At 39.3% G+C, this 26,836-nt stretch overlaps 1 protein-coding gene across 1 annotated transcript; it reads right to left on the reverse strand.

The window, feature by feature from the left end:
• Positions 1-519: 519 nt before the first annotated feature.
• On the reverse strand, positions 520-26,836 carry HELLS (helicase, lymphoid specific). Its single transcript, XM_054071736.1, has 22 exons — positions 26,711-26,836; positions 26,462-26,583; positions 23,086-23,208; positions 21,693-21,752; positions 21,158-21,194; positions 21,002-21,066; positions 20,522-20,563; positions 19,467-19,691; positions 17,809-17,991; positions 17,416-17,559; positions 16,597-16,793; positions 15,806-15,902; positions 14,690-14,851; positions 14,053-14,195; positions 10,562-10,700; positions 9,122-9,205; positions 8,895-9,014; positions 6,907-7,023; positions 5,805-5,964; positions 2,605-2,701; positions 2,328-2,404; positions 520-1,057 (listed from the first exon to the last, which is right to left on the reverse strand). The coding sequence occupies exons 1-22, from the start codon at positions 26,736-26,738 to the stop codon at positions 960-962; spliced, it is 2,520 nt and encodes an 839-aa protein (XP_053927711.1). The 5' UTR covers positions 26,739-26,836; the 3' UTR covers positions 520-959.

The raw sequence follows: 26,836 nt of genomic DNA on the forward strand, positions 1-26,836 counted from the left end.
GGTGACACTTTCACAAACTAAGAATTAAAAGTTTAAAAAGCTACCTGATGCCCAAGTCATAAACCATTGCCTACAGCTGGCTCTTAGAGGCTACACGTGCAAGAAACAGCGTTCACTTCTCTCTTCTGCCACACCATAGTCTCAAATCCTCCCCTTCCCAGAAAGTACTCCTCAATCTTCCACGCACCTCTAGGGACAATCTGCATTTTCCTCTTCCAGTACCTTTAGCTCCCTCCACACGCTTTAAACAGGCGCCCTCAGCTGTGCAAGATGACAGGTCCTCAATGCAGAAGGGGGTTTTTAGCTCATTCAAGCTGTCTGGTTTTTGTTGTGGGCTGTTAGGTGTTTTTTTTGTTGTGGGTTTTTTGGGGCTGTTTTGTTGGGTTGTTTTTTTTTGTTATTTCTTTTTAAATGTGAGACTGGCTACTGCTCTAAATGAGTAGGGAAAGAGTGAACTAAAGGACATGAGAAGCTATGTTAAAACTTCTTTAAGAAGCTATGTTAAAACCCATACACTGGTAGGACAAACCAAACATTTATTTAAACAAAATAATTCACAGAACAGAAGCTACACAATTGGCTGTAAGAAAGGCACAAGTTCTCTCCCTTCCAAATAAAACCATAATTGATATCATATTAAAAAAAGTTGGTTTAGGCCTTCCACGGGAAGACTTTTTAAACAAATTTGCCAGTTTTTATCAGTGATTGCAACACTTGATTGATAGCCACAAATGTGAAATGTGCTCATTTTCTTAATCTTTTATGACAGCCTACCAAAGCTACATCATGAAACTATCACCTGCATTATACTGTAAAACATCTTAATATTCAATGAAAACACAAGGGATTTTAATAAAGTCTTAAAGTCAACATAAAGGATCAGTACGTGTAAGGGACATCTCTGGAAGATGTGATGTCAGTCATGTTTGTCTTGTAAGGCTACAGGCCACATTTGCACATTAAAACACACATTCTGCACTGGAGTCTGATGATTCTTCTAGGACCTTGAAGACACCCATTTTTTCCTTTTTCATTTTTTCAGAGGACTTCATTTGGTCTAGGATTAAAACAAACAAAAAATCAAGAGTAACAGGTGAAGTGTCTGCAACTTTACTATTGCAGACACAGATGTTGTAGGTATCTTTGGATTTGGAAACCAAGCTGATAAAACCATTTAGTTCCTCCATCAACAGTTTGCAGCTAGAAGTTTGTGCTATTTTTCAGTTGTGTGCTTTATGAAAAAGAAGGCAAACACCTCTGGTTAAATCTTAACGGAGATAAGCAGTTTTTAAATCTGCCTGAACTAGTCTCATTTTCCTGAGAAAACAAAATGCAGTCAATTTATTTAGCAGAGTTACGAGGAGAAACACAGAAAATTACTGCTCTGCTAAGCAAGATTCTTTTCTAGAGTTCAAAGACCTACATTTTGTTTTTCTAGCACTTGCAATCATTATGTTGCCCTTCCAGTGAATATAAAGCTAATGAAAAAGTACTGTCTTTATATCAAATTTAATAATTATAGTTTACAAGGGTGGGAGGTGGCATTTCAGTTTCTAAAGTAGTTACAGTAGCTGTACTAAATATTCAGTACATAATACTGTCTTTGTATAAATTTTTTTGACTATTTTAATATAATCATTTTGCTTGGTATAGCCAAAAAATAGAATAAGCAAAAGTTATAAGATGCACACTAATAACACACAATAAATGGCACCTTCTCCAACTTGAAAGGAGAAATTGGATTGTTTCACAGCCTGAATTTCTGAAGATATAGACCATATTATCAGTTCATCAAGAATAATTTTCTCTATTAGCAGTCAATTAACTGAAAGTTCTTTAGATAATCTAGGAAAAAGTCACAAGTATAATGACAGATCTCCTAAGGCAAAGTTATTTCACTTAGACATAATTTAAGGTGAGCTAATCCAAATTCTGTCATGACTCAATTTTCTTTATCTATGCTTTGAGGGTTAGCTCTCCTAAAGATGCTGAAGTAAACAGCATACTAGATCTACTCTTTAGGTGAACTGGACAAGAGTTTTTTCAGTTACAACAACTAAGGAGGGAAAGTTGTTTTGCAAAACACCTCCTACATTCACAGTGTGCTCAGGGCACATCATGCATGAATGGGGTTTTGTGGAATCCTTTTAAGTTCTGTTATTTCTTCATCAATTCCTATTGGAAATATCAGCAAAGGAGCAAAAGGGTCCTTCTTCAGATGCACTACAACACAGCTGTGAAGCTATGACAGCTTCCTACATATGAAGACTCTTACAAAATATGAATTTACTGTTGAACAGAAAAAACAGATGAAAACTCTGACTTACCAACAAGATCACTTCTATCCAAGAGTAACTTTAGATCTTTATCACTGATTACTTTTTCTTTAGATCCTTTAACCTCCCTGTTGAGGAAGAAATGATTTCTTAATACAGACAAAAGCATGTTACAGTTAATATTGTCAGTTTTCCCACACAGCAGAAGCCACGGGACATTCTTTCCCATGAAGATTCACATACCACTTTGTAAGACAAAACAGTGGTCTTGACAGCTGCTGTCAAGTTACAAACTCATGGCTCCAAGGAAAATATGAAATCTGCATACCTCTCGTAGTCTCTGGATTTCAGCAATTCTATTAATTCCTGAGGGTCCAGGCAGCTCTTCGACTGTGCTAGACCAGATTTCCCACCTTTAAACTGATCTGTAGAAAGAAGAAATTTAAAGAGAGCACAGAGACAGGAACAAATTCTCTAAATTGTTAAACCAATACTGGACGCACATGGTGAACAAATTACTCCTGCCCATCAAAACTAATGTTATGTTTCATTGTTTTAGCCCTTAGGTAAACACACTTTATGCTAATAGCTTAGCTGGTCAGAGGTACATGAAGAGTTTACATGCACGCCTTTCACCTTCTAGCTGTAGTATGCATAAGAACTGATTGAAACACCAATTCCACATGCACACACATACACAGAGCAGAAAAGCCATTAGTTCTACTTACAGTAAAAATATTGCAAATAAAGTTAGACGGTAGATGCTGAAGTTTATTCCCTTTGTACTGCAAGCTGGTTGAAATAAAGTAAGCAGCATTAACCACAAGATAGGAAATACATGGAAGATATATGGTTTGCAGAGAGACCATAGGAGTTTAATAGACTCAACAGACATGACAAAAAAAATACACCAGACATGCTCATTTCTTGAAGATACTACGCTAACACTTTTCTCTACACAAATCTGAAGGTCAACTCAAATATCCAAAAATATACAAGATTATTACTTAAAGCTGAGCATGGGTGAAGTCAAACTCAGTCTTGCACATTTCAAGGAGACGAGCAAGGCTTACTGTTCTGTACCAAATTTCCTCAGTTTTCATCAACACATTTACCCACTTTATGAGTCTTCATTGATGCCTTTCATCACACTCACTGTTGTTCTTTCCTATACCCTGTTTTCAATAGTTCCCTCACACTTTTTCCCATCTCCCTCCAAGGACTGGCTGTTTCTCTGCAAAGTGCAAATCGGAGAAGTGTTTTGAGCTATAGGATTCTCTCCCGCATTAACACATCCTGCTGGGACACACAGCATCCAGGTCCTGTCATGCATTATTAGGGATGCATTCTCTCCCTTTTAGTTTTCAGAGTTTCATAAACTATATGGCACTGAATTATTGCTGTACATGTCTTGCGCTGCAATAATAGTGAGACAGAGAAAAATACAGAAGATCCTAGCAAGCACTTAACACTTAGTTTATGTCCATCACTTCCTCTCAGTCTGACATCTACTCATTCAACTAAAATCACGCTGGCTTTCATACAGTTTCCTAGGCAACCATCTTCAATACAACAGAAGCACAAGACTGAAAGAATAACCAAGTGCTGACACCAAAAAAGTTTGCAACAAATTCCAGTCCTTAAGCCCTAGTACTTGTACTATACACACCACACCTACACAGTTACTCATCACTGAAAGATCTACCTTAAGTAAGTTTTGTGATATTCCCTTCCTCATTCACTCCTCCAAAGTTCCAATACTTTTTTTAGATATTCAATATTACAGGATCCATTGCAACACCTTAACATTGACACAATGGATCTAAATGTTCCTGGAAGGGGACAATTCTACCTAAGCTCCAAGATTTAGATATGATTCATCGATAGTTACCAAGATAAATATTCAACTTAGTGCCAAACTGAAGGCATGACCTCACTTAACACTTAGATTCCTTCCAGTACAACTAGGCCCAGTTCCTACTATTACTTTAGTGTATCCCAGTCATCTACTATTCAAGCCCATTGTATTTTGTGGGCTTATCTTGCCACTTTGGTTTTAACTTCAGGTTGGACCATAACCAAAGCATTAAAAACCAAATTTTTCTTATTTATATTAGTTATTAACATGCCTACAAAGAGTCAGGTGGCAGTGCTGCCAGTCATGCCAAGACAGCAGTGGCAAACAGACAACAAAGAAAAAGGCTAAAGCTAGGATAAAGCAAGCAGCTAACAAAGATTAGCTAACATCCTCCAAAACCAGAGACAAACCACAGCTTAAGTTTGGCAAGCAGGGCACTTTAGACAGTTACAGGTGTGGTCTTTCTGCCTGTTTATGCCCTCATGAAACACTTCTTTTTTCCATTAACATACTATGAGAAGTCCTCTAAAGTTTAATATAAGGCTAAATATGGTCAGAAGAATTCCTTTTTGCAAGCAAGGTTAGTGTTTGGAAAATGCTATAGGGAGCTAATGTCCAAATGTTAAGAAACCAAATAAACTACATAAGCAAAGCAGGATTCCTATGGGACCCAAACAAGAAAAAAATTCCCCCCAAAAGCAACACCTCAACCTAGTCACTTCCTGAAGACTTTTGAGTATGACCAGCTATATAATCAAGAACACAAGAATCATTTCTGTTCTGCATATAAATATCAAGGACTATTGTTCTATTCAGCACTGTTTAATTATTTAAACAGAACTATTGTACTCTACTTGCAACATACTTTTCTTAAATTCAAGAGGACAGATGCAAACAGGACACTGAAATTTTTGCAGTGATTTTACAGCTCTAGGATTTGCAATCTTAACTAAGTTTAGGAAGAATCCCCCAGAAACCAGCCCTCTACAGCTTTTTCTCATTTTACCATTTTCAATAGGATACTGCCTACACAAGCAAGTTTGCCAGTGCAACTGGAAAAATCTATCACTAAACTTCACATGGTGAAACTGCTGTACATGTCATAAGCTAGGCATAGCACTCCAAATGAAAAGTTGTTATGAACTGAACTGTAAGTAGCAAGAATTGTATCTGCATTTTCCATTTATATTCTAGTTCATTTAGTTTTATTTTTAAAAAAAAAAAATCAACTCTGATTTGTTATCTATGCCCAGCATTTGACGCTAAATGTCCAGAATAATTTGGATCGAACAATCATCTTGCTGACAATCTGCCAACAAGCCCAGAGCTCTCTCCCTTACTGCCTAGTTTTACTTGTATTGCTTCCAGGTAGGCTCTCACCATCCCATCATCCCTCTTTTTTTCCCTTACCTACTAGTAAAGTAGTCATAACATGGTGATTTCAGAAATACTAGAAGTTATTTTCCTTTAATTTGCTGCAAAAGCTATATACAATGTGCTTAACAGTGCATTTTGAAACATAATACTAAATAGCCACTTGCTGGGAGGGTGAAGCTTTTCGCATTTAAGAAAAAATCTAAGCAGGCACAGGATAGAGCAGTAAGTAGTCTTCTCGCGAGACTTAGAGAAGCAATACACGATAACAGAAATTGTAAGAGACAGATACTAACTTTTGTGGATAATCAGCTTCTCCAGCTTCCTCTTGGCAGCAGCTCTCTCCACAATTTTCTGATCAATAGTATTCGCTGTCACGAGACGATAAACAACCACTGGCTTTGTCTGGCCAATTCTGTGACACCTGTCTTGGGCCTGCAAGTCTGACTGGGGGTTCTTAACAGATAAAGAAAAGTTAGCTACACCATTACCTTTTTTTTTTTTTCTTTTTAAGAGACATACCACAGACAGACATTTCAACAGTGAGCTCTGAGAGTCACAGCAGCAGAAACAATAAGCAGGGCAGCCATGGTATAAGAGAACTCTACATCTCTTTACTCTTAAGCTCATTCATGACAAGCTATGCTGCTGTAGCTGCACAGCCAGAGTAACCCAGTGAGCTGAGACTCCTTTAGTACTATGTGCTGCAGTTCTCATCAGATGGACAGGTTTTGTATTACAAATTTATCTGAGGGTGTTAGTTGTAGGTTTAGCGTTTCTTTTGCTTGAGGGTGACAAAAGTAATTTGAAAGTTTTCAGCCATTTCTGAAGCTGCTTTAGCTCTCCCAAAACTGAAGCCATGCAAACAGAGCTGTCTACTAAAATAAAGTGAAGATGCAGAGGTTCTCAGTCATTTCCTTCCATAACTCTCTGCTTCCCAGACTCCAAACTCACAGAAGCAGCAGAATCCTAGCTAGCTAAAACATACCCGACAAGTCACAAGAGGAAGTTCAAGGGGCTGGTACTAACATGGCAGTTGTTGGAAATGGGAAACCTGTAGAAGGCGCAGCTACACTGAAACTTAAATAAATCAAAAGAAGAAAACATACCTTCAACACTGACAGAAAAACCTCTCCTGCCTTTGGCACAACTCAGGGGCAAACAGGCTAGTCTTGGAAATACACTAACAGTGTATTTAATAAGCTAGGACCTCTCAAAGGAGTCTGTATATTTCATACATAACGTATTTGCATACACTACTATTATGTTCATGTTAACAGCTCATTAGAGTTACAGAAATGGTCTATATCATAATGTGTTAGTATATGATTATGAAAAGAAGCAACAGAGAAAGCATTTTTTGACACATATTACCAAGGTAACAGTCTGACAACATACCCAGTCACTGTCATATATGATAACTGTGTCTGCTGCAGTTAAGTTAATGCCCAAGCCTCCAGCTCTAGTGCTCACTAAGAACAGGAAGACTTCAGGGTCAGTATTAAATTGATGCATCTGGAAGAGAATTCATTTATTAAAAAACAGCAGGTAGACCAAGCACAACAGAGCTAGTGTTTTATCTTGAGATATCTGTGTTTAAAAAAGATGAACACAGACAAAATACATCACACACAGTCAGAGGCAAAACTAAGGTTTTAAGAAACATTGCGTGCATTTGGGACAGGACAAGACAAAGAAGCGAAGCAATCATATTTTCTTATCTAATGATTCCAGTCAATGAGTCATCTATTACACAGAGTGGAGATGACTATAACGAGGTATAGTCCAAATCACATTCACCTCCACATAACCTACCATCCAGTGATGAGCAAGGTGAGAACATTCCAAGCTGGCAGAGCCTAAAACCAGAACTACTTCATGACACAAACAGCAGTCTAAAATACTGATGCCAACTTGACTGTAATGTCCAGCCATCCTGTACACTTTCTCCTCTTACTTCAAAACTAAGAGTAACTTTCTGACCTCGTACTCAGCATCTAGCCTACTTTCATGACAAGATGTTTCCAAGTATCAGCACAGATCCCACTAGGTTTGCGATACCAGCCAAAACCTAGTCTACTTAGCCTGACCACCCACATGCTGGTAGAATGCCAGAAGGGTATAGTACTAGGGACACAGTTTAGTGGTGAGCTTGGTGGTGTTCAGTTTACATTTGGACTCGATAATCTTTTCTAACCTAAAAGATTCGGTGATTCTGTAACTTTCAGGGCTTTGATCACAGCAGAGGAAAATGAAACCTTTACCCCACTGCCAGGTGGAAAAAGCTACCCAAGCTCTCCAAAAGCCCCACATCCTCTGGGGTTTTCTGGACATCAACATCCAGCAGCAGCACCAGCAGCAAATTATGGATCTAGGAAAAGTCTTGCTGAACTTTGACTGGTGACCTGGAAGACTTCTCTTATCCTGTACTCTTACCACTGCGATAGGCACACAAACCCAAAAAATCCCCATAAACCAGCAGTACAAAGTTTTACCAGCTTAACAGAAGTCACTATAACTTGCTAACATGTTGCTGGTTACCCTTTCCTCTTTAAGAATCAGGTTGCTTACTAGTGTTAGAGGTAAGCGTTCAGGGGTTTGGTTTTACTCTGCCACACTGGCACAGAAAAAAATGGGGCAAAGAGAGGCACAATTTGAGATAGATGATCTGTCACCTGCCACTGTTTTTCCTGTATCTTCATAACACTAGTACATACTTTGGAGATAAGATGTCAATTGTAAGCACATCCCCGAGATACAGCCTATGTATTTCCTCCATATATGCATTGCTCTTTTACATCCCTGCAAACCTTTGGAGGCGGTATTCCTGAACCACTCTGCATAGTGACCCTTCATGACAAATACATGCCTCAGTAGTAAGGCATTCTGTGGTTATTTGAAACCACTGCAAGTATGCAAGAACAAAAGATTGTGCTGGAACAAATCCATGCACAATTTCAGGCTGAAGTTACAGGTGTCCCACTGGTTGCAAAAAAATAATTTTGTAGAAATCTACTTTATTTGGCATTAGACCTGCAGCACGCTCCCATGGATGCTGGCATCAACTCCTGGATGCTATGAAACAATACATTCATGGGTAAAACTGGGATTAGTATCTGCCACAATCTCGATATATCACATATTTCACATTTGGGCAACAGAGTACATTAGCACCCATCATTCTAGGCACGCCCCAAAATACTGGTTAGTAACACCTTTCATTTTCATTTCAGTATTTCTGAGCAGCGGATATTGAAGCAGCAGCGATGACGCACTTTTCCACATAGATCTTTTGCCTATTAAAGACTAAATGCTGTATTCCATATTCCAGTGTCACAGAAACAAGAATTTGCTAACATGCTCAAAGAGCATGTACATCTACTTACATTTTCTTCTCTCTCTGCATAGGACATAGAACCATCCAATCGACTAAATTTGAACTCTCTCAGATAGCAGTAATCCATCAAGATGTCAAGCATCATAGTCATTTGTGAGAACAACAATACCTACAAAACCAGGAAGATTCTTTAATACCATTTTTTAGTCATCAAGATATAACTACACATGCGCCGTGCTTCCTCCACCCCCCAACTCTGAAAATCATTAGCTTTACCTTATGTCCTCTCTTTTTCAGTTCTGGAAGCATTCGGTCCAACAGCAGAAACTTGCCTGAATTCTTTACTAGGTCTTCATCAACCTTGAAACAGGGGAGAGGTGACCATATATTAGGAAGGAGAAAAACCAAAAGGTTTCCCCAGCTGAGAAGCACCAACAAAAGCTATCCAAAAGCTTCTCACAGAAACAAAATTGTACCATTTATTTAACTAAAACCTGTAAGATTGGAAGCAAAACTAATTTTAGCAAACTAGATTGAATTGGTTAAATTATGATCAAACTAAATCAAACCTCACCATTTCATATGCTCAAATAATTTTTTTAAAAAAAAACTAATTAGCTTTCATCTCATTTCCAGAAGGAAAAACACTGATGATTTTAATTTTTCCACATAGAAAAGCGTTGCTGTTGCTTTCCCAGCTTCTAATTAATGCACAAAGATTCCACCTAGTGGATATAAGAAAGCACTGCTGAACAAGTTACCACCCATCAAGCTAAGTGACAAAGGTTCACAGCACAAGTTTTAACGCTGCTACCTTAAACCCCTCATTGGTTTAGGAGTTTGTTAGATCTAATTCATGCTATGGGCTAAGGGCAGGGATACAGAAACTTCACAGGTCAAAGCCATACAGCAGCCCTGTTGATTATGCCTAATTCATTTTCGGGAGCAGGCAGTGACTCCTGCAAGTGGTGTCAACAGTCCACTAACTCCTGCAAGTGGTGTCAACTGTCAAACAGACTGCATTTTCTACACGTGAACTGATTTCCCCTCGTCACCCACCAGGCTATCTGCTTTTTATGCACTGACTTCACATAGATAATTCCAACAGCCTGCTCCCAAGCGTAGCAGAATCTCTGTTATCACTCACTGAACATGAAACATGTTTATACATGTCCACAAACCTACATTTATAGAATGTGCAAGCAACCTCCAGTTTTTCAAGATTCTTTCAATTCAAATTACTTCATACTTTTCGATACTGCCTACTGCTTTGTGTAGATTAAACTACCAGCTGTTCTTTGTGATATAATTTGGACCTTTTCCCTGTTGAGGAGGAGAAAGGATGCTTTTTTTTTTTTTTTGGGAAAATTAACCTTTGTGAGGAGAACTGGATGTAGATCCTAAAAAACACCTTAAGTCAATGTATCCCAGCTACTGTTTGAAACCAATAACTTTGCTCCTGGTAATGAGTGCTGCCATAATGAAGAACACTACTGCATCACTATGCAAAGGTTAAAAGGACATAGAAGCTGAACTAGACTCTGCAACTGCTGCTGCAGGAAGCTTCAAATAATTGTTCAGTCATACTGCTCTAATACAGTGGGGAGGCATATGACAAATACACTGAAAAGGTCATTCTTTACTCCAGTAAGCTCACAGCCTATTGCTTTTTTATGACTGAAATAATTTTTCTCATAATCCTTTTAAAATACATACCTTGAACTGTTGTGTAGCAGGGTCCAATGGGTATTCAATAAGATAAGGGTGATTACAACATTTCCTCAGTAACATCATAATATTCTGCAGTTTAAGGTTCACCTCTGATTCCATGGGAGCGCTCACTTCTATCACTGGCCTTGAAAAGATACATTATCTAATTAGTAAACAAAGCGTCACCGTATTACGCCACGATACTGAAGAGGGGAGAAAAAAAAAAGCTATGAATTCATATGCTGTGTCCAATGTCCTCAAAATCCCTCAAGTAATAAAGCTAGTACCAGACAAAACTTATATTAGTGCCACACTCGTCACTGAAAGCACAAGGGTTTGCCATTATTGGTTTAAAACACAAAAGAGCAGTCAGCAGTAATCAGAAGCAAAAAACCCAATTTTTGCAAGTCACCCAGCAAAAAAGGGAACAGAAGCAAGTCCTCCCTAGAACAAATGGTCAGATCTGTGGAACAATACATAGCTATTCCAAAATCAGCTCTCTGCCTATCCCATTTCAGCCACAGGTACACATTTGCAGGATTCACAATGAATACAGCCATTTCGCTCTTCCATGTATAAGTACCCTCTCCATCATAAGAGATCCATGCATACCATAAAACTAATACAAGCTTGTATTTAAATTTCTCTTCTCATAAAGTACACTGGACAATAAAAATCTAGCAAAAAAAATATACTTTAGTTCAAAAGATGAGCCTCATTTTCCTCAGGTCCAAAGGACTTCTATCAATTTAAAGACACCAACAGACCTTGCCAAACCCAAGACTGAATACGATTCCTCAGCTCCCTCCGTCCTGAACCTTAACTCCAGTCAATCACCAGAAAGCGACAAACATCTGTCACCAAAACAGCACTAACTGGGCTGGCCATTTGCGTTCCAGGCCTCAGCTTAAGCCTACATATTTCACTAAATTTAGCAAGGAAACTAATCCTCCCTCTTCTCCAGTCTGAGCCCAAACTTTGCTTTAAGTATTCCTGAGTAATTCCACAGAAAACATGGAGTTAAATGTAGTTAGCACACCAGCATTACCCCTTGCTCTGTCTTTGAGTCAATGAACATAATTGGATATTGAAGAAAAAAGGTTTACCTGAACCTTGCAAAACCTAGCAATAAGACAAGCTCTTCATCCCTTTGCCCTCATTGCTAGCTGTAGCCAGGAAATAAATAAGTGATTACGATTAAAAGCACAGGCACTGGAAGCAGAGTCAGGTATCCGGGAAGAGTATAGGGACACTGCCGAGTTGAGTAGGAAAGGCATCAGGAAGGCCAAAGCGTGGCTAGATATGAACTTGGCGAGGGATGCAAGGAATAACAAGAAGGTCTTCTACAACTATGTAAATCAGAGAAAAAAGGTCAAAGAGAGTGCCCTGATGAGCGAGACTGCCAAGCAGGCAACAACAGGTGAGAAGTCTGAAGTACTCAGTAACTTTTTTGCCTCAGTCTTCACCAGCAACTTTTCCTTCTTGCATCACTGGAGGGTATGGGCTGCAAGATGTGGACTGGAAGAACAAAGTCCCTCCTGCTGTAAGAGATCAGGCTGGTGACCACTCAAGGAACCTGGATGTACATAAGCCCATGGGCTGAGAGTTCCAAGTGAATCAGCTGACATATTCGCAGACTCAGTCTCCACGATATTTGAAAAGTCACAGCAATCAGGTGAAGTCCCTGATGACTGGAAAAAGGTTAACATCAAACCTATTTTTAAAAAGGGTAGAAAAGATGACCGTGGAAACTGTTGACCTGTCAGCCCTACTGCTGTGCCTGGGAAAATCACAGAACAGATCCTCCTGGAAGCTAGGCTAAGGCACATGGAGGACAGGGAGGTGATTCAAGACAGCCAGCACAGTTTCACCAAGGGCATGTCCTGCCTCACCAACCTAGTAGCCTTCCGTGAAGGAGTGACTGCATCAGTGGACAAGGGAACACCCACAGGTGTCATCTATCTCAGCTTCTCTAAGTCCTTTGACACAGACAACACAACACTCTTCTTTTTAAACTGGAGAAACACAGATTTGGTGGGTGGACTGCTCTGTAGATAAAGAATTCGTAGGACAGTCGCACCCAGAGGGTAGTGGTAAAAAGCTCGACGTCCAGATGGAGATCTGTGACAAGTGGTGTCCCTCAGGGGTCTGTTCTGGGACTGGTGTTGTTTAATGTCTTCATCAATGACACAGATGATGCAATCAAGTGCACCCTCAGCAAGTTTGCAAATGACACCAAGCTGTGTGGTGAGATTGACACCCTTGAGGGACAGGATGCCATCCAGAGGAACCTTGACAAGTTGGAGAAGTGGGCTTGTGAAAGCCTCATAAGGTTCAATAAGGCAAAGCAAAACGTCCTGAGCCCGGGTCAGGGCAACCTTCGTTATCAATACAGGCTGAGGGATGAAGAGATTGAGAGCAGCCCTGTGGAGAAGGACCTGAGGGTCTTGGTGGATGAGAAGTTGGACACAAGCTGGCAATGTGCATTTGCAGTCCAGAAGGCAAGCTGTATCCTGGGCTGCATCAAAAGCGCGGCCAGCACGTCAATGGACACAATTCTGCACCTCTACTCTGCTCCAGTGAGACCACACTTGGAATACTGTTGTCCAGCTCTGGAGCCCGCAGGACAGGAAAGGCATGGAATGTTGCAGTGGGTCCAGAGGGCCACAAAACCAATCAAAGGCCTGGAACACCTCTCCCCTATGAAGAGAGGCTGAGAAAGCATTGAAGGACTTAAAGGAGTTTAAGGGGCTTAAAGGAAAGATGAGGGAGAACTTTTTAGCAGGGCCTGTAGCAGTAGAACAAAAGGGACTGGTTTTAAACTATAAGAGGAGAAGGTTAGACTAAACATTAGGAAGAATTTTTTTGCTGAGGATGTTGAAGTACTGGAATAGGTTGCCCACAGAGGTGGTAGATGCTCCATCCCTAGAAACATTCAAGGTCAGGTTGGATGGGGCTCTCAGCAACCTGATCTAGTTGATCCCTTCTAATCAAACCATACTATGATTCTATAAAATTTCAAATACCAAGTAACTAAGATGAAGCGATTCTTCCCTGGCTGGTACTGAACACTGCCTTAGATGTTGAGGCTTTGATGAAACCATAGTCCTTCACTACCAAAATGTTTCAACAGCCAAAGGAATCACATATCATACCACGACATTTTAGCTCTTCACAGGTTATCAGCAGCACAACTGTCACAGGATGTACCTAAGACTGTGACTAATGAAAACAGGGAATTTTATTGCTCATCCTGCAAGGGTCACAGGTCTAGGAGACCTGCAGCAAGGATGAGTAAATGTGTTGAATTTAACTATAACTTTGAGTCAGTGAGTGATCATACAATCTAATCACTGCTATCACGGCCTAGTGAATATTAGGTAAAAGCAAAGAAACAAATCCTAAAGCTACATGGATAGTGAATTACAATAAGAAAAGCTCAAGAAGCAAAGAGAGATTCAGCATAATTAAAAAAAAGAATCTTTTAGGGCAAGCACCTCTCTCTTTCTACTTCCTCTTGCATTTTGCTGATCAATTTCTCCAAATCACCAGGTGAACCATAATGTTCTTCACAATAATCAACCGGTTTTCGACCGCGGCGTTTCGGTCGGCCAGTAGGACTCAACTCAACTACTTCTTCCTGTGGGAAATAACATTAACATCAACAGCAGACAGCTTCAAAGGCCTATGCTGACCCAAGAATTCTCAATGCTGAAGATATCTCAGTGATACAGACTCAGGAGCTGTACATTTTGATAAGCAGAAAATGCAGCCCAAATTTTGAAGGTCTGTAATTGTAGATTTTGAAAGCTTCTGCTTCGTTTTTAAAAGCTGCATTAGTACTGTACTGATTTTACAGCAGAAACTGGCAACTCTAGGAAAACTGCTGCGATTTCCCCCCAAGCTACAAGTAACTAAGAACATATTTACACTTCTTGCTTAGTTCTGTGCCCTCTGAAGCCAGTTACAGTAATTGCCATTGCAATACATAACAAAAGGATCAGACTAAAAATTTAAGAAAAAAAAAAGTGGGTTTAGTTGCAATGGTAATGAAGCAACATCAATGTGGTTTTGCCTACAAATCATTAATAGCAAGCATATTTCCAAAATATATAGATTTTAGATAATAGAAACCTCATTATTTCCAAGCAGTTTGCTTATGGTGCGATTTACAATGGCCGTATAGAAAGTTTCTTGCTTTTTTGTCAGCGGTGCATATACCACAACTTCTCGTTTAGGAGGAACCTCAAGAGCAACATCAGATTTCAGTCTTCTCAGTAAGAAAGGTGTCAGAATCTGAAATGATAAGCAGATGTGTTACAGGTCCTCAAAGCTCAGAACAATGCTAGTTAAAAAAAAACAACAAAAAACAAATAAACAGAACACACAAAAGGGTTTATTGCTGTAATGCAATTTTGACAATTTAAAGTAAGGGAGTTAATTAGTAGAGTTCCATATTTAATTTTTGATATAAGTGCCTACTCCAAAACTTTTATGCACATACATTAATACATATATATGCCGGCAATATATATGTTCAAAAACCGCAACTATTGACATTTTAAAAATTTTGAAGGGTTTAATTAAAGGGTGCAGAAGTAACTACATGACAGACCTTTCAAAGTTTTTTTGTTAACCAGAAGTCATTTTATTATGATGCAGCTTGTTTTGCTTGTTATATTTCTTAAATCAAGTTATTCCCGGAAAGCCTCCAAACTTTTATCCAAAATAAATTAAGGATTGTCATTGACAATTACACTTAGAAGAGGCCATTTGCATCTATCACCATCAGCTTATGATAGAAAAATTATAGTTTGTAAGCACAGAACCTGCCTTAAAAAAAAAACAAGTTTTGAGTGTTAGTTTGGTTTTGAAGACAGGCACGTTAAACAACTAGTTTGTCAAAAGATATTCTGTTCAATACTTGAAAGTTACATAAATTCCCTCGAAAACATCTTTCAACAAAAATCTTATGGCACAGACGCAAGCAACTTCATTAAAGTTTGACTAAACTTAATTCGGTTCCAAGAATACAAATGAGTCCTTATCAAAACAGTATATTGTTCCATTCAGCATTTGTAAGTGCCGTAAAGACTGGAAAAAACTCATAAGTCTAAGTGAGTCCAGAAGTGCCACAATAAAAGCCTCAGGCCCCGAATTCAGCTCCACAAACATGATTTTGATATACTTCTTAATAATGGTAAATGTTAGAAATAAACCATGAAAAAAACACAAAAAGTAAGTGAAAACCTGATGCAGCATATGCAAGATGTTTTGCTCCCTTTCTTTAGCAATAATATCTTCCGCGGTTTCTGTAATACTGGTAATATCAAACCAGGATTCAAAGCTATAAAAACAAAGAGGGGGGGGGGGGGAAGAAGGAATAGTTTACTTCATAGCTATTATTCTTCTTCATTATTTAAGTACACTATTCTTCTCTTTCCCAGTGACTTAAGGAATACAAAGCATTAATATCCACCACAATCACTGGGTGCACGGGAGGTATTTCTGAAATAAATCAATTCAGATGTTTGAGATTTTAAGTGATTGGTAAAAAAAAACCTGTATTAGTTGGAATATTCACTACAATCTATTATATTCAACCTAGTTTAAAACTTCAGAAAAAGTTAGCCTGAAGAGCGTTCTGGCAATATTCTACTTAATCCCCTACTGCTTCAGACAAGGCTCTATCTCGCACGGGCCCCAAGTCTGCCAGCTTCACACAGCCTTCTCCAGCACCTTAGGAGAGTCTTAAGCAGCACCAGGAACTAATGATTAGACAAACAACTCTTTCCCTAAATGCTCATGCCTTAGCTCAGAGTTAAGCTTCCACTATCTGACAATTACTTCCTTCTTTTCTGAAACCACAAAGTGTGAATGCAAGACATTTCAAAGCCTTTACCACCAAATAATCATAGCAAATTACAACCACACTGTAAAACAGCTCTTCACATACTGATACAAGTGTAATTATTAAAAAGTCACAATAATGACCAAACAGAACAAAGAGAAATAGTTTTCACCATTAGATCGCAACCTACCTTTTCAAATCATCAAACACATCTGGCAACAGGAAGTTAAGCAACGACCAAAGCTCTGCCAAGCTGTTTTGCAGGGGAGTACCGGTCAACAGGAGTTTATTGTCTGCATTGAATCGTTTCAATTCTCTGATAAGGCGGCAGTTCATGTTTTTAATCCTGTGACCTTCATCTACTATCAGGTACTTCCAGAAGCAATGCTAAAAAAAGAAGTTATTTCAGTAGCTTTACTCCATGAAAGCACGTGCAAGATGAAATAAGCAGAACTAGTAAAACTGTCTGATACTGCCTATTAGAAATATTCTATTTACTGTTCTTTCTCATTTTGCCAGACTAGAAGAGCTTATTCCAAACAGTTGACACCATACACCTGCTTCATGGTGACTGCATTTAGAAAGTTTAGGTGATAACAATAAGAACTTCTACAAGCAGCTCATCTCACTGAAACCATTCTGATGTTAACCATGATATTTATACACTAAGTATATCTTTCACTCCAAGATTCAGTAAGTATAGATTTCATTCCCCCACCATTATCTACAGAGAGCAGGTACACTGTAACTATCTGCTTACTTCAATTTTTCAATAGCATTCTATTTGAAGAACTTCTTAAGCATAAAATTCCAGAGCCACTGCTACCAAGCAAACAGAAATGAATGTCAATATAAATGCCACAGTATGACAATTGTTGTACAGGCAGTACACGTTTGTTTGTTGTTTTGGTGGGGGTTTTTTTGTTTGCTTTTTTCCTACACTCAAAAGCACAGCTATCAGTGATGAGCCATTTCACGCATCCTAGAGCTTTCAGGGGAACTCAGATACCTGCAGTGCATTTCTGTCTCGCATTGCTATTTCAAAGGAAGTGATGACCACAGGATGGATTTGCAGCGATCCTTGTCGCCCATGAATTTTACGAACCAGTTTACGGCGTTGCTGCTGAGGTCCATGATAGAGCATTAGCGGAATCTGAAAAGAGAAAAAAAAAAAGGGTTAGAAGTCAGATGAACTAAGCTTGTTTAGTTCTAAACAGAAGCCAGAAGAGCTAACGAGTTCTGTTACAAGAAGGCTGTAAATACACAGCAAGTTGTGGCACAGTGTGTAGTAACCACATAACTGCAATTAAACTAATGTTCTATATAGAGAAAGTTTTAAGGCAAAAGAATAAGAGTTATGTAATTTGTTCTTTTAAACCCGAGGAAGAAAAATCTTCATTACCTCTGGAGTAAATCTCTTGAATTCAGACATCCAATTTGGGAGAGTAGACAAAGGACCACATACTAAGAACGGACCAGGGACTCCTCGCTCCACCATCAGTGCTATTGTTGCAATACACTGGATCGTCTTCCCCAACCCCATTTCATCAGCTAAAATGCCATTTATACCATTTTCCCAAAGCATCTGCATACACGGAAAAAGAAATGGAAATGCGAAATAACAAACACACCATAAGAACAGACATCCTTAGGAATGTTAACACCTGCAGAAACTCTACTAGGAACATTTTATATCACAGATGAATAACATTTCTCCATGATGAAAATAAATACAAGTATCTTGTATTATGTATTATATGACACATGTATGATATGTATATATCTCCAACATTCATATATATGTGTATACGCTTCTAGCCAATTAAGTGAATGGCTAGGAGGCAAACACCAGAACAGTATCAAAGGAAAGTACGTACATTAGTTTTATAGTAGAAACCACTTCAATTGCAAGTACAGTTCTCTATCTAAATTTTTCACACATCCCAGCTCCAAAAAATTTCCTTAGCTATCCCTTCCAAAAGACTAAGTTATTGTTCCGATGTTTGTGTTTTATCTGTTCAAAGTAGATTCTACAGGCACAGCTACTTCACCATAGAAAAAAAAGATGCAATTCCTGATCAATGTAGCCAGCTGCTCCAGCAAAAATTATTTGTCCAGACACTGCCTATTGTGACAAGCAACAGAGCAACCGCTCACAAAAAAGCAGAAAGACACAGAAGTATTCCTTGGCTACTCTACCTACTATTCATAAAGGTGGCTATAACTGGGCATAAAACTAACGAAGCTGGTTTTTTTCCCTCAAAACAGGCCTGTTTCCCCTACATATTTCTCAGTAACAGAACAGCGAGTTCAGTGGCACTTGTGAGACAAGCCTAAACCTGTTAAAACAGGATATGAATGCTTGTGGGTAAGAAAAAATAGTAAAAGCCTAATGGAAAAATTAGACCAGCAGTAGAAATGAAAATAAGTCTGGCTGTGACAAGTAAAAAGTGAAGTTGTTTAATTTAGCTTGCAAGCAAAAATGGGGATAAATTAAATATGTATGTGGGCATTTTTCATTGCACGTTTCTTTAGGTTTTTTTATTTCAAAGACTAAAGACAAAACATCTTTAAAACACCATTAATATCACTAAATGGATTCCAAGATGCAGAGAACAGAAATCTTTCATCCGTGTCAGGCCTGCAAGGTAATGGGTCTTTAAACACCTATGGGGCTAGGTATTTAAGTCTCTGAGAGAGAAAAATACTAAGACTGTCTCTTGGCAGTATGCATAGACCTTCTGCTTTCCAAAGCACTTATAAGGACAAAGTTGAGCTGAACAAGAAAATAGAAGGACAAAGGGAAGATGAAGAACACCAACAAAATAAGTCTAAAGAAACGTTTACAAACACAAGTATTATCCCCACACTGAAACTTTATATCAGCTGCTTGACAATTTTTCCTAAGATCAGTTTCTTGTATTATTACAACTCATAAAGAACTGCTTTTCTTCACCTTCCCTGTACTAGCTATGGTCACAGACTTCTAATGTCTGTTCCCCTCCATTTCTCTGTCTCCATTCAGCATCAGACTCAATTTCATCAACAATCACTTCATACCCTTAGCCACTCCATGCCTTCCACTTGGTACCACCTCATCACACCACCAGTAAAAATCTTTGGCTGCTGGAAAGGCACTGGTTGTCCATTAAATTTCCGTACTGGATCAAGGAATTGCTTGGCACTGTGTCGTACAGCTTGACACAATCTGTCCTTAATGACACTATTTGAGTCTCCATTTTTCTGCAGGTCTTCTGGACACAGGTTGTCAGAAGAACTTTCATCCTATAGAGGGAAGTTCAAGGAACATGTGACAAGTGGCATTCACATCAAAGCCCAACTAAGACATATTTTGCTAATTCACACCAGTCAATGTGTAGTGAAGTAAGCGAGCCTCTGTCTCAAAGATTTGAGCAAATGTCAACTCAAGAGCACAGAATTTGGTTTTAGGATTAATAATACTACATAGGCAAACATCAACATGCAAAATCTCAATGACTCATATGCATTCTTTAGGCTTCTGGAACTGAAGAGCAGCGACAGCTACTGAAGCTGTTCCAATATTTCCTTATCTTTATGTTGAGGATTCCAGAACAAGACACAGTAATCCAGGTAGGGTCTCTTGAGAGTCCCCTCCCCTGACCTGCTGGCCACACTTTTTTTGATGCGGCCCAGGATATAGTTGGCTGCCTGGGCTGCGAGCGCATGTTGCCAGCTCACGTCAACCTTCTCATCCACCAGCACTCCAAGTCCTTCTTCACAGGGCTGTTCTCAACCACATCATCCCCCATCCTGTACAGAAACCACAGGTTGCCCCGACCCAGGTGTAGGACCTTGCACTTAACCTTGTTGAACTTCATGAGATTCATACAGGCCCACTTCTTCAGCTTGTCCAGGTACCTCTGGATGACATCCTGTCCTTCAGGTGTGACAACTGCACCACCCAGCTTGGTGCCACCTGCATCACTTTTTTAAAGTTCTAATTCAGGACTTCAACAGCTAGCAGAGAGACGTTTATTTAAACGAAAATTTTAAAGATACGCCAGTAAGTATAAAAAGCCCTCCCTCCCTCTCGGCTTAATATGTTTAAACTACAATAACATGCGTTAACATACCTGACTTTCCACTTTACTTTTTTTTGCCACCGATAATATTTCCTAGAAACAAATTAAAAAATATGCTTATGCGCTTTTCAACCTTAAAGGCTACTACAATTTATATTTCATTAAATCTTCTAATTGAAGAATTCGGACATACTTTAAAAAGCTTTCCATACAATATCATACAAGTGACTCTAATCAAGGCCACACACCAGAGAATGCATTCCAGTTACAAAGGGTAACTGAAAATTCAACTGGAGATGTAGTCAGTTCACAGTCTTTACCAGTCTGACAACACTGCTTGTTAACACAGATCTTTGCTGGAAGAAAGTCACATGTTTCGGATAGACTGCTGTTGGCTATTGGTTGATAATTGCTGATGGCAATGTATAAGAATGTATTGCTCTAATATATGGATGTCACACAGCAATTGCCTCATCAGCTAAAATTTGTGCTACAAAAATCTGGACAAGCCTATTAATAGTTATGGCCTACCTCTTTGGACATAATTTCTGAGATGTTGTACATCCCGTCTTCTCTTCCTCTCTTCTTTTTTGCACCTATAAGATAACATTTGAGTGTATACAAGAAATCAAATATTAAAGAAACTAAAACCACCAGTAGTGATCAAAGGCAAAGCCAATATATTACCTGATTTCTCCTCTTTGCCATCAATTGGATTTTGACCCTAGAAAATAAACATAGGAAGATATTCATCACCTGATGAATCTCTAACTATCATGGCACAGATAAGATGACCTAGTAAGCCTCAGCCCCTTTACTTTTGAAAGTTTCTTGGAACACATTTACTATTAAGCAGTTTATTAAAAAAAAAAAAAAAAAGAAAAAAAAGAAGATTCTGCTTATGTTTTCTGTTACTTATTCAGCATCTTGGCTAAATAAGTGATAATTGCTAACAAAAAACCTTCTCAACACAAATTCAAACCATTGTATTTAATATGATTTGTCAGAAACATCGCTTTAAGATGACTGTCACTTTATGCAATTTTAATCACTTCTAACAATCTTATTACAGTTAAAATAAATAGGGTATATTAGCTAGAACCTGCAAGTCAAATACTGGCTAAGTCCAACTTATTTAGTTTACATAACCTGATCTAAATTGACATGCTACTTTGTCAGACTTTCAGTCAGGAAGTTGCATAAAATAGCTAGTTAACCTTACCTTGGCAGATTTCAACATCATCTCTCTCTTTTTTTCTAACTTCTCTTTTCTTCTCTGTTCCTAAAAAGAAAAATAAAACCACACCTCCACATATTTTCTGTCTTTCAGTAACACCCAAAAGAGAAGTAATCCATTACAGAAATGATAACAGAAATAGATTACATTGATAACGTAGAGTTCCGTGCACTCTACAGACTTCATTTTGATATTGCATCCTCACTAGAAGCCTCTATTCTGACAGTATAAAATGATAAAGCAAAGTTTGGGAAAGAAAGTGCAACCGTTCTGAATCACTTAAATGCAGTAATTTGGAAAGACTCCAACAAAAATTCCCAATTACAAGCTCCTTATGTTAATATCTACTGCAGTAAGTTTTCCATGTATCCAGCTCCACTGTAACTTCTACGTATTACAACCTGTGTTCATTGTGGAACTGAAAGCAATACAAGTAGCCTGCAATGTCTTTAACAAAGAAGGGCTTTAATGTCTTGAAGAATCTTAACATTTTCATTCCACTTACTGTTTCTAATTACTGAAAGCAAAAGAATCCTGGAAAAACAAATAAGAGACCTTGGTGTTTATCAGACGGAGCAAGACTTAATACTGAAACATGTACTCAGCCAATGCAGTAACCATAAATTTTAGCTGACAGCTAAACAGTTTTAGAGAGGTTTCCTATAGTCTGTCAAACGTCACTTCTCTGAGCATGTCATTGCCCTGAAACTTTTCCTAAGATTATTCCTCTTTTTCAAGTGTAAATTCTCACAAGCTTGTCCATAAAGGTACAGTTAAGAAAATCAAGATAAAGCCAGATAGGAACTCAGCAGCCTAAGGATCAAAAAGAAAAGGGAAAAGAAAAAAAACGCATGAAATCATTTTATGGAAGCTCCTGTTCAGGAACAGCGTAATTACTGCAATTTATAAATTTGTTTGAGGGAGACCAACATGAGCATCCTGAAGACAAGCCTCACCCTCAGCCTTCAGTAATCAACAAAAATAAACTGTGCAACTCCTACTTGTCAATTCTTTGCACCTTCCATTCTCCCTCCTGGCTTTGTAGTTCCGTTAAACCTTATTTCTTATTTCAAATATTTTTCTTCTTAACACTCAGGCCAACGAAATAATTGTAAAGATATCAGTGCCACCTTTATACTGTGATTTTAAATTATAATTCATGCTCTTTCCAGTCTGATTGATCTTTTTATGTATAGAACAAATTCTGAATACTATTTAAAGCGCCACTTCATTCCCAGGCAGTAACTGCAGTAGTTTCATGTTACTACGGCAATCCTAACAGCATTTTTACTTCAGTTCAAACCACTGGATGGCAAAATCCCCCACACAAATGGCAGGCCATCTTAAGAACCCACACTGCAGAGAAGGATATACCTACCTCCAGTTGTTGCTGTTCCATTTTGGTTAGCAAGAATTTGGAATAGATGTTGCTTTTTTCAAGCAAATGTTGAAGCCTCTTATAGCGCATTTCACTTGACTCCCTGTCCCAAGAAGCACGAGCCTGGCCAACACAAAGAGAAGATGAGTGTTTATAGATGTTTCAGAGTTAATGCTTTTAATATAATGAAAGGTTCTTCTACAGGATAACTCATTACCTCACCTACACACAACCTTTCCTTTCCAGTCATTATACATCTAAGATACGTGATTGTATGCACTCGCGTGTACCTATGATGTGCTACAAGATAAAAGTGAGGGTTGCGTACCCTTGCACATGTAAACAGAGCTGTGTAACACACATGCTTCTAATGCAGTAGTGTAAGGCATTCAAAGACATCTAAACTTCAATTTATAGATTTAGAGTAAAATTAAATTTATTTGTAGCCTGTAAAATCTGGGAGGGGAAAAAAAAAATCCCTGGCAAATCCTACCTGGCAAAATTCAGTTTCCCAGGTATTAGTCTGGAGTCCTCCACGTGCCATTTGCACATAGTTAAAGGTTTTCTTTACAAACAAGATATTCGGACAGCTACAAAGCCATTACGCCTAATTTACAGATGTCCAAACAATTCCCAATGTGAAATTAGTAATTTCTGCTTGCTTTGCTTTTAAAATCCACACATGCTTTTAAAAGTTACTTGTGTTGAATTAGTCAAGACTGTGCATTTAGTAGCCTGCAGTCAAACTTTAAAATTTTCCCAAAATATAACAAAGCATTCACCATTAGATTGAGTCACAAACAAGTGAAAAGGTATAATTAGCATCTCCAAAGAAACTCCAGAAAGCCAAGACAGCAGAGCTGGCCAAGATGCTTATCTTGTAGAGTTCAGAAGAGGGGGAAGGGATGCCAAGACAGAAAGGAATCATGGGACAAACTATGTGACAAAGAAAAGGGAGAATACGTTTTAATTCTCCCCCCCCCCCCTTCCGAAATCACACCTTTATTTTCCACAAGCAGTACTCCATATCATTCTTATCAGGTAGCTATCATCATAGTCTTTTACAAGGCGAAGATCTCCACCAGTCATCTGGGGGAATGTACTGCCTTCTCACGATTCTCCATAAAGTTTTTATTTGCTTCTGCTCTACCTGAACCAGTTTTTTTCCATCAGATGAAAAGCACCTGAGCTTAGAAAAATCAAGCCTTGACGGCAATGCCAAGAGAGAATATAATTAAAATTGAACTACTTCATTCAGTAAATTGCTATTGCTCACTTTTCACTGGAGTGAACACGGCATCCTTCCATTAACAGGTCAATCTGAAGGACCGCTCCCCTGACCAACAGCCAAAATTTCGATGGAAAAATAAAACCTCAAAGACAGGGAACAGCACTGAATCTTTATCTGCTGTTTGTCCTAACCTTCAAGCCTCTAAGTAGGGGTTTGGTTTTTCCCACTTTTTGACTGAAAAGGTCAAAAATTTGCTGCTCTTTTTCATCACTCTACATTCTTATATATTTGCACATTAGTATTTTGCCATCAGCTGACAGAAAGAACAAGTGACTCTCTTGAGCTCATATATATATATATCACCTGGCAGAGGGGTTGTCAAAGTGACAAGCATGAAAAAAATCAGAGGCTTCAATAACATCAGCTGCCTCCAAGATAAGTACTCTCTCTTTGTCTGACTGGCTCCAGGTTGCACAGAGAAGGCAGGACAGAAGGACACAGGACAATGCAGCAATACCCTTGCTAGAGACAACCTCTGTGGTTCCTCAAGAAATGGAAAAAACACAAAAAAAAAAAAGCCCTATCACATTATAGCATCATTATGGAAGTGGTTGGTTGTGAAAGAAATTAAATGCCAAGTCCTTTTCTCAATACTTCCTGTGCAATGAGAGTATTTGCTCTATAAAGGGTTTCTCCTTACACTCCTAAAACACTGCCTCCAGATTTTTACTTCCAAGTCTGATCAAGGAAAACCTGAAGAGAAGTTCAGAGAGGCTCTAACATGAGTTATTGTTTGCAAGAAAGGAAGATTATAAGGCTTCTGGGAGAACAAAGTGTTGTTTTCTAGCTACAGTATAGGAAAATCCTGCAGTCTTAAAAACATATCTTTAGAAATCACTACTTTTCTTAGTGAAAAGAGTAATTAAACTTAGTTTCAGGCCTTCAAAGTTTTACTTTTCATGCCCTTAGAATAATGCTTCAATTTTTAAGACACCAGCTCCTGTGAGCTGAATACAAAGCTACATAATTAACAGACAATTAGAAAATAAGAGCAGCGAAGTGACTTCTCAAGTATTCTTAGTAAAAGCATCATTTTTTTAGAATACAGTTCTCAAAAGAGCATTTAAGATAAGAATACTTTCAAGTTCATATTTGTTTATGCCTGAAATACAATACCTTATATAGTATTCCGATACCTTGATAATTTGTAGCAGCACAGGTCTAGACCACACCACATTTTCAAGTTCTCTCTCCAATACAGATTGGTTAATATCAACAAATGCTCAATATCAACACTTGAAAATATTCCAGCAAGAGACAAATGAAAGGTTGTAATGATTTGTCATTTCCTTCAAGCAGTCTAGAAACATCTCTATTTCCTGCAACACAGGCAAACAAAAGTACACAAAACCCTCTGTACAAACGCTCAGGATGATTACATGTACATTTCTCCCAGTGGTAATACCAGCTCAAGCAGCTCTTGTTCCTTCCCTCAAGCCAGGGGTGCCTGCACAACTGCGTGCAGGGAAGAGCAGGCTGGGAAATAATCGTTCCTGACTAGGGAAATGTCTTGATGAATTTCAGCTGCAGCTTTCAAACTGTTGCAAAGAGATGAGCTGTCAGTGACAACAGATGCCTAAACTACACCTCCTACCGAAGAAACACGTAACAGAGCTTATTTCTGGAAAAAATCGTTTTAAACAAGCACCCTGGTAATCTAAACAGGTCGTTTCAGTGGCTTTATTTATAAAAGAAGGAGTAAAAAGATTAGAAGTAGCATTATATACATTTAAAGAAAACACAAACAAAATAAACCCCATCTATATTTCAGATAGACATTCACAAGAACGTGAACTCGCTTCCCTTTCTGAAATTGGCTTAGGGTAAAGGATACCTGCGAGTTCTAGGCTTACAATGACGAAACTGAAGAGGCGAGGCCTCTCGCTACAAACTGAAACGCATATAAAAGGCAGTGAACTTCTTGCTGCCCGCAGAAGCCCACCGCTAGTCTGCAAAAAACAGAGCCCCTCACAGGACGCTCCGAGGCGCTGCGGATCGCAGCCCTGCAGGAGGCCCAACGCCTCCCACGTTGGTTTGTTTGTTTTGAAGCCGCAGGAGCGGCCCGGGCCCGGGGCCACCCCTCACCTTCTCCAGCATCTGCCGCTCCTCCTCCAGCCCCGCCGCCTCCAGCTGTTCCTCCTCCTTCACCATGGCCGGGGTGATCACCGCCGCCTCCGCCTGCGCCTCCATCTCCGCTCCCAGCCGTTCTGCAACGATCGGGGGGGGGTTAACCACGGCACCGCCGGCCCCTCTCCCCGCTCCCGTCCCGCGCGCCCCCCCCGCTCCCCTCGGTCCGGTCCGGTCCGGTCCGGCCCGGCCCCGCGCCGCCCTCACCGCCGCTGCCCGCATTCTGGGCCGGCATGGCCGCGTCGTCCCGCGGGGCGCCAGGCGGTGGGTGCGCTGCCTCCCGCGCTCGCCGCCTCCCCGCCCGCCGCCTCGCGAGACCAAAAACCGCGCGCG

Source organism: Cuculus canorus, chromosome 7, assembly GCF_017976375.1.
Source record: "Cuculus canorus isolate bCucCan1 chromosome 7, bCucCan1.pri, whole genome shotgun sequence".
Taxonomy (NCBI): Eukaryota; Metazoa; Chordata; class Aves; order Cuculiformes; family Cuculidae; genus Cuculus; species Cuculus canorus.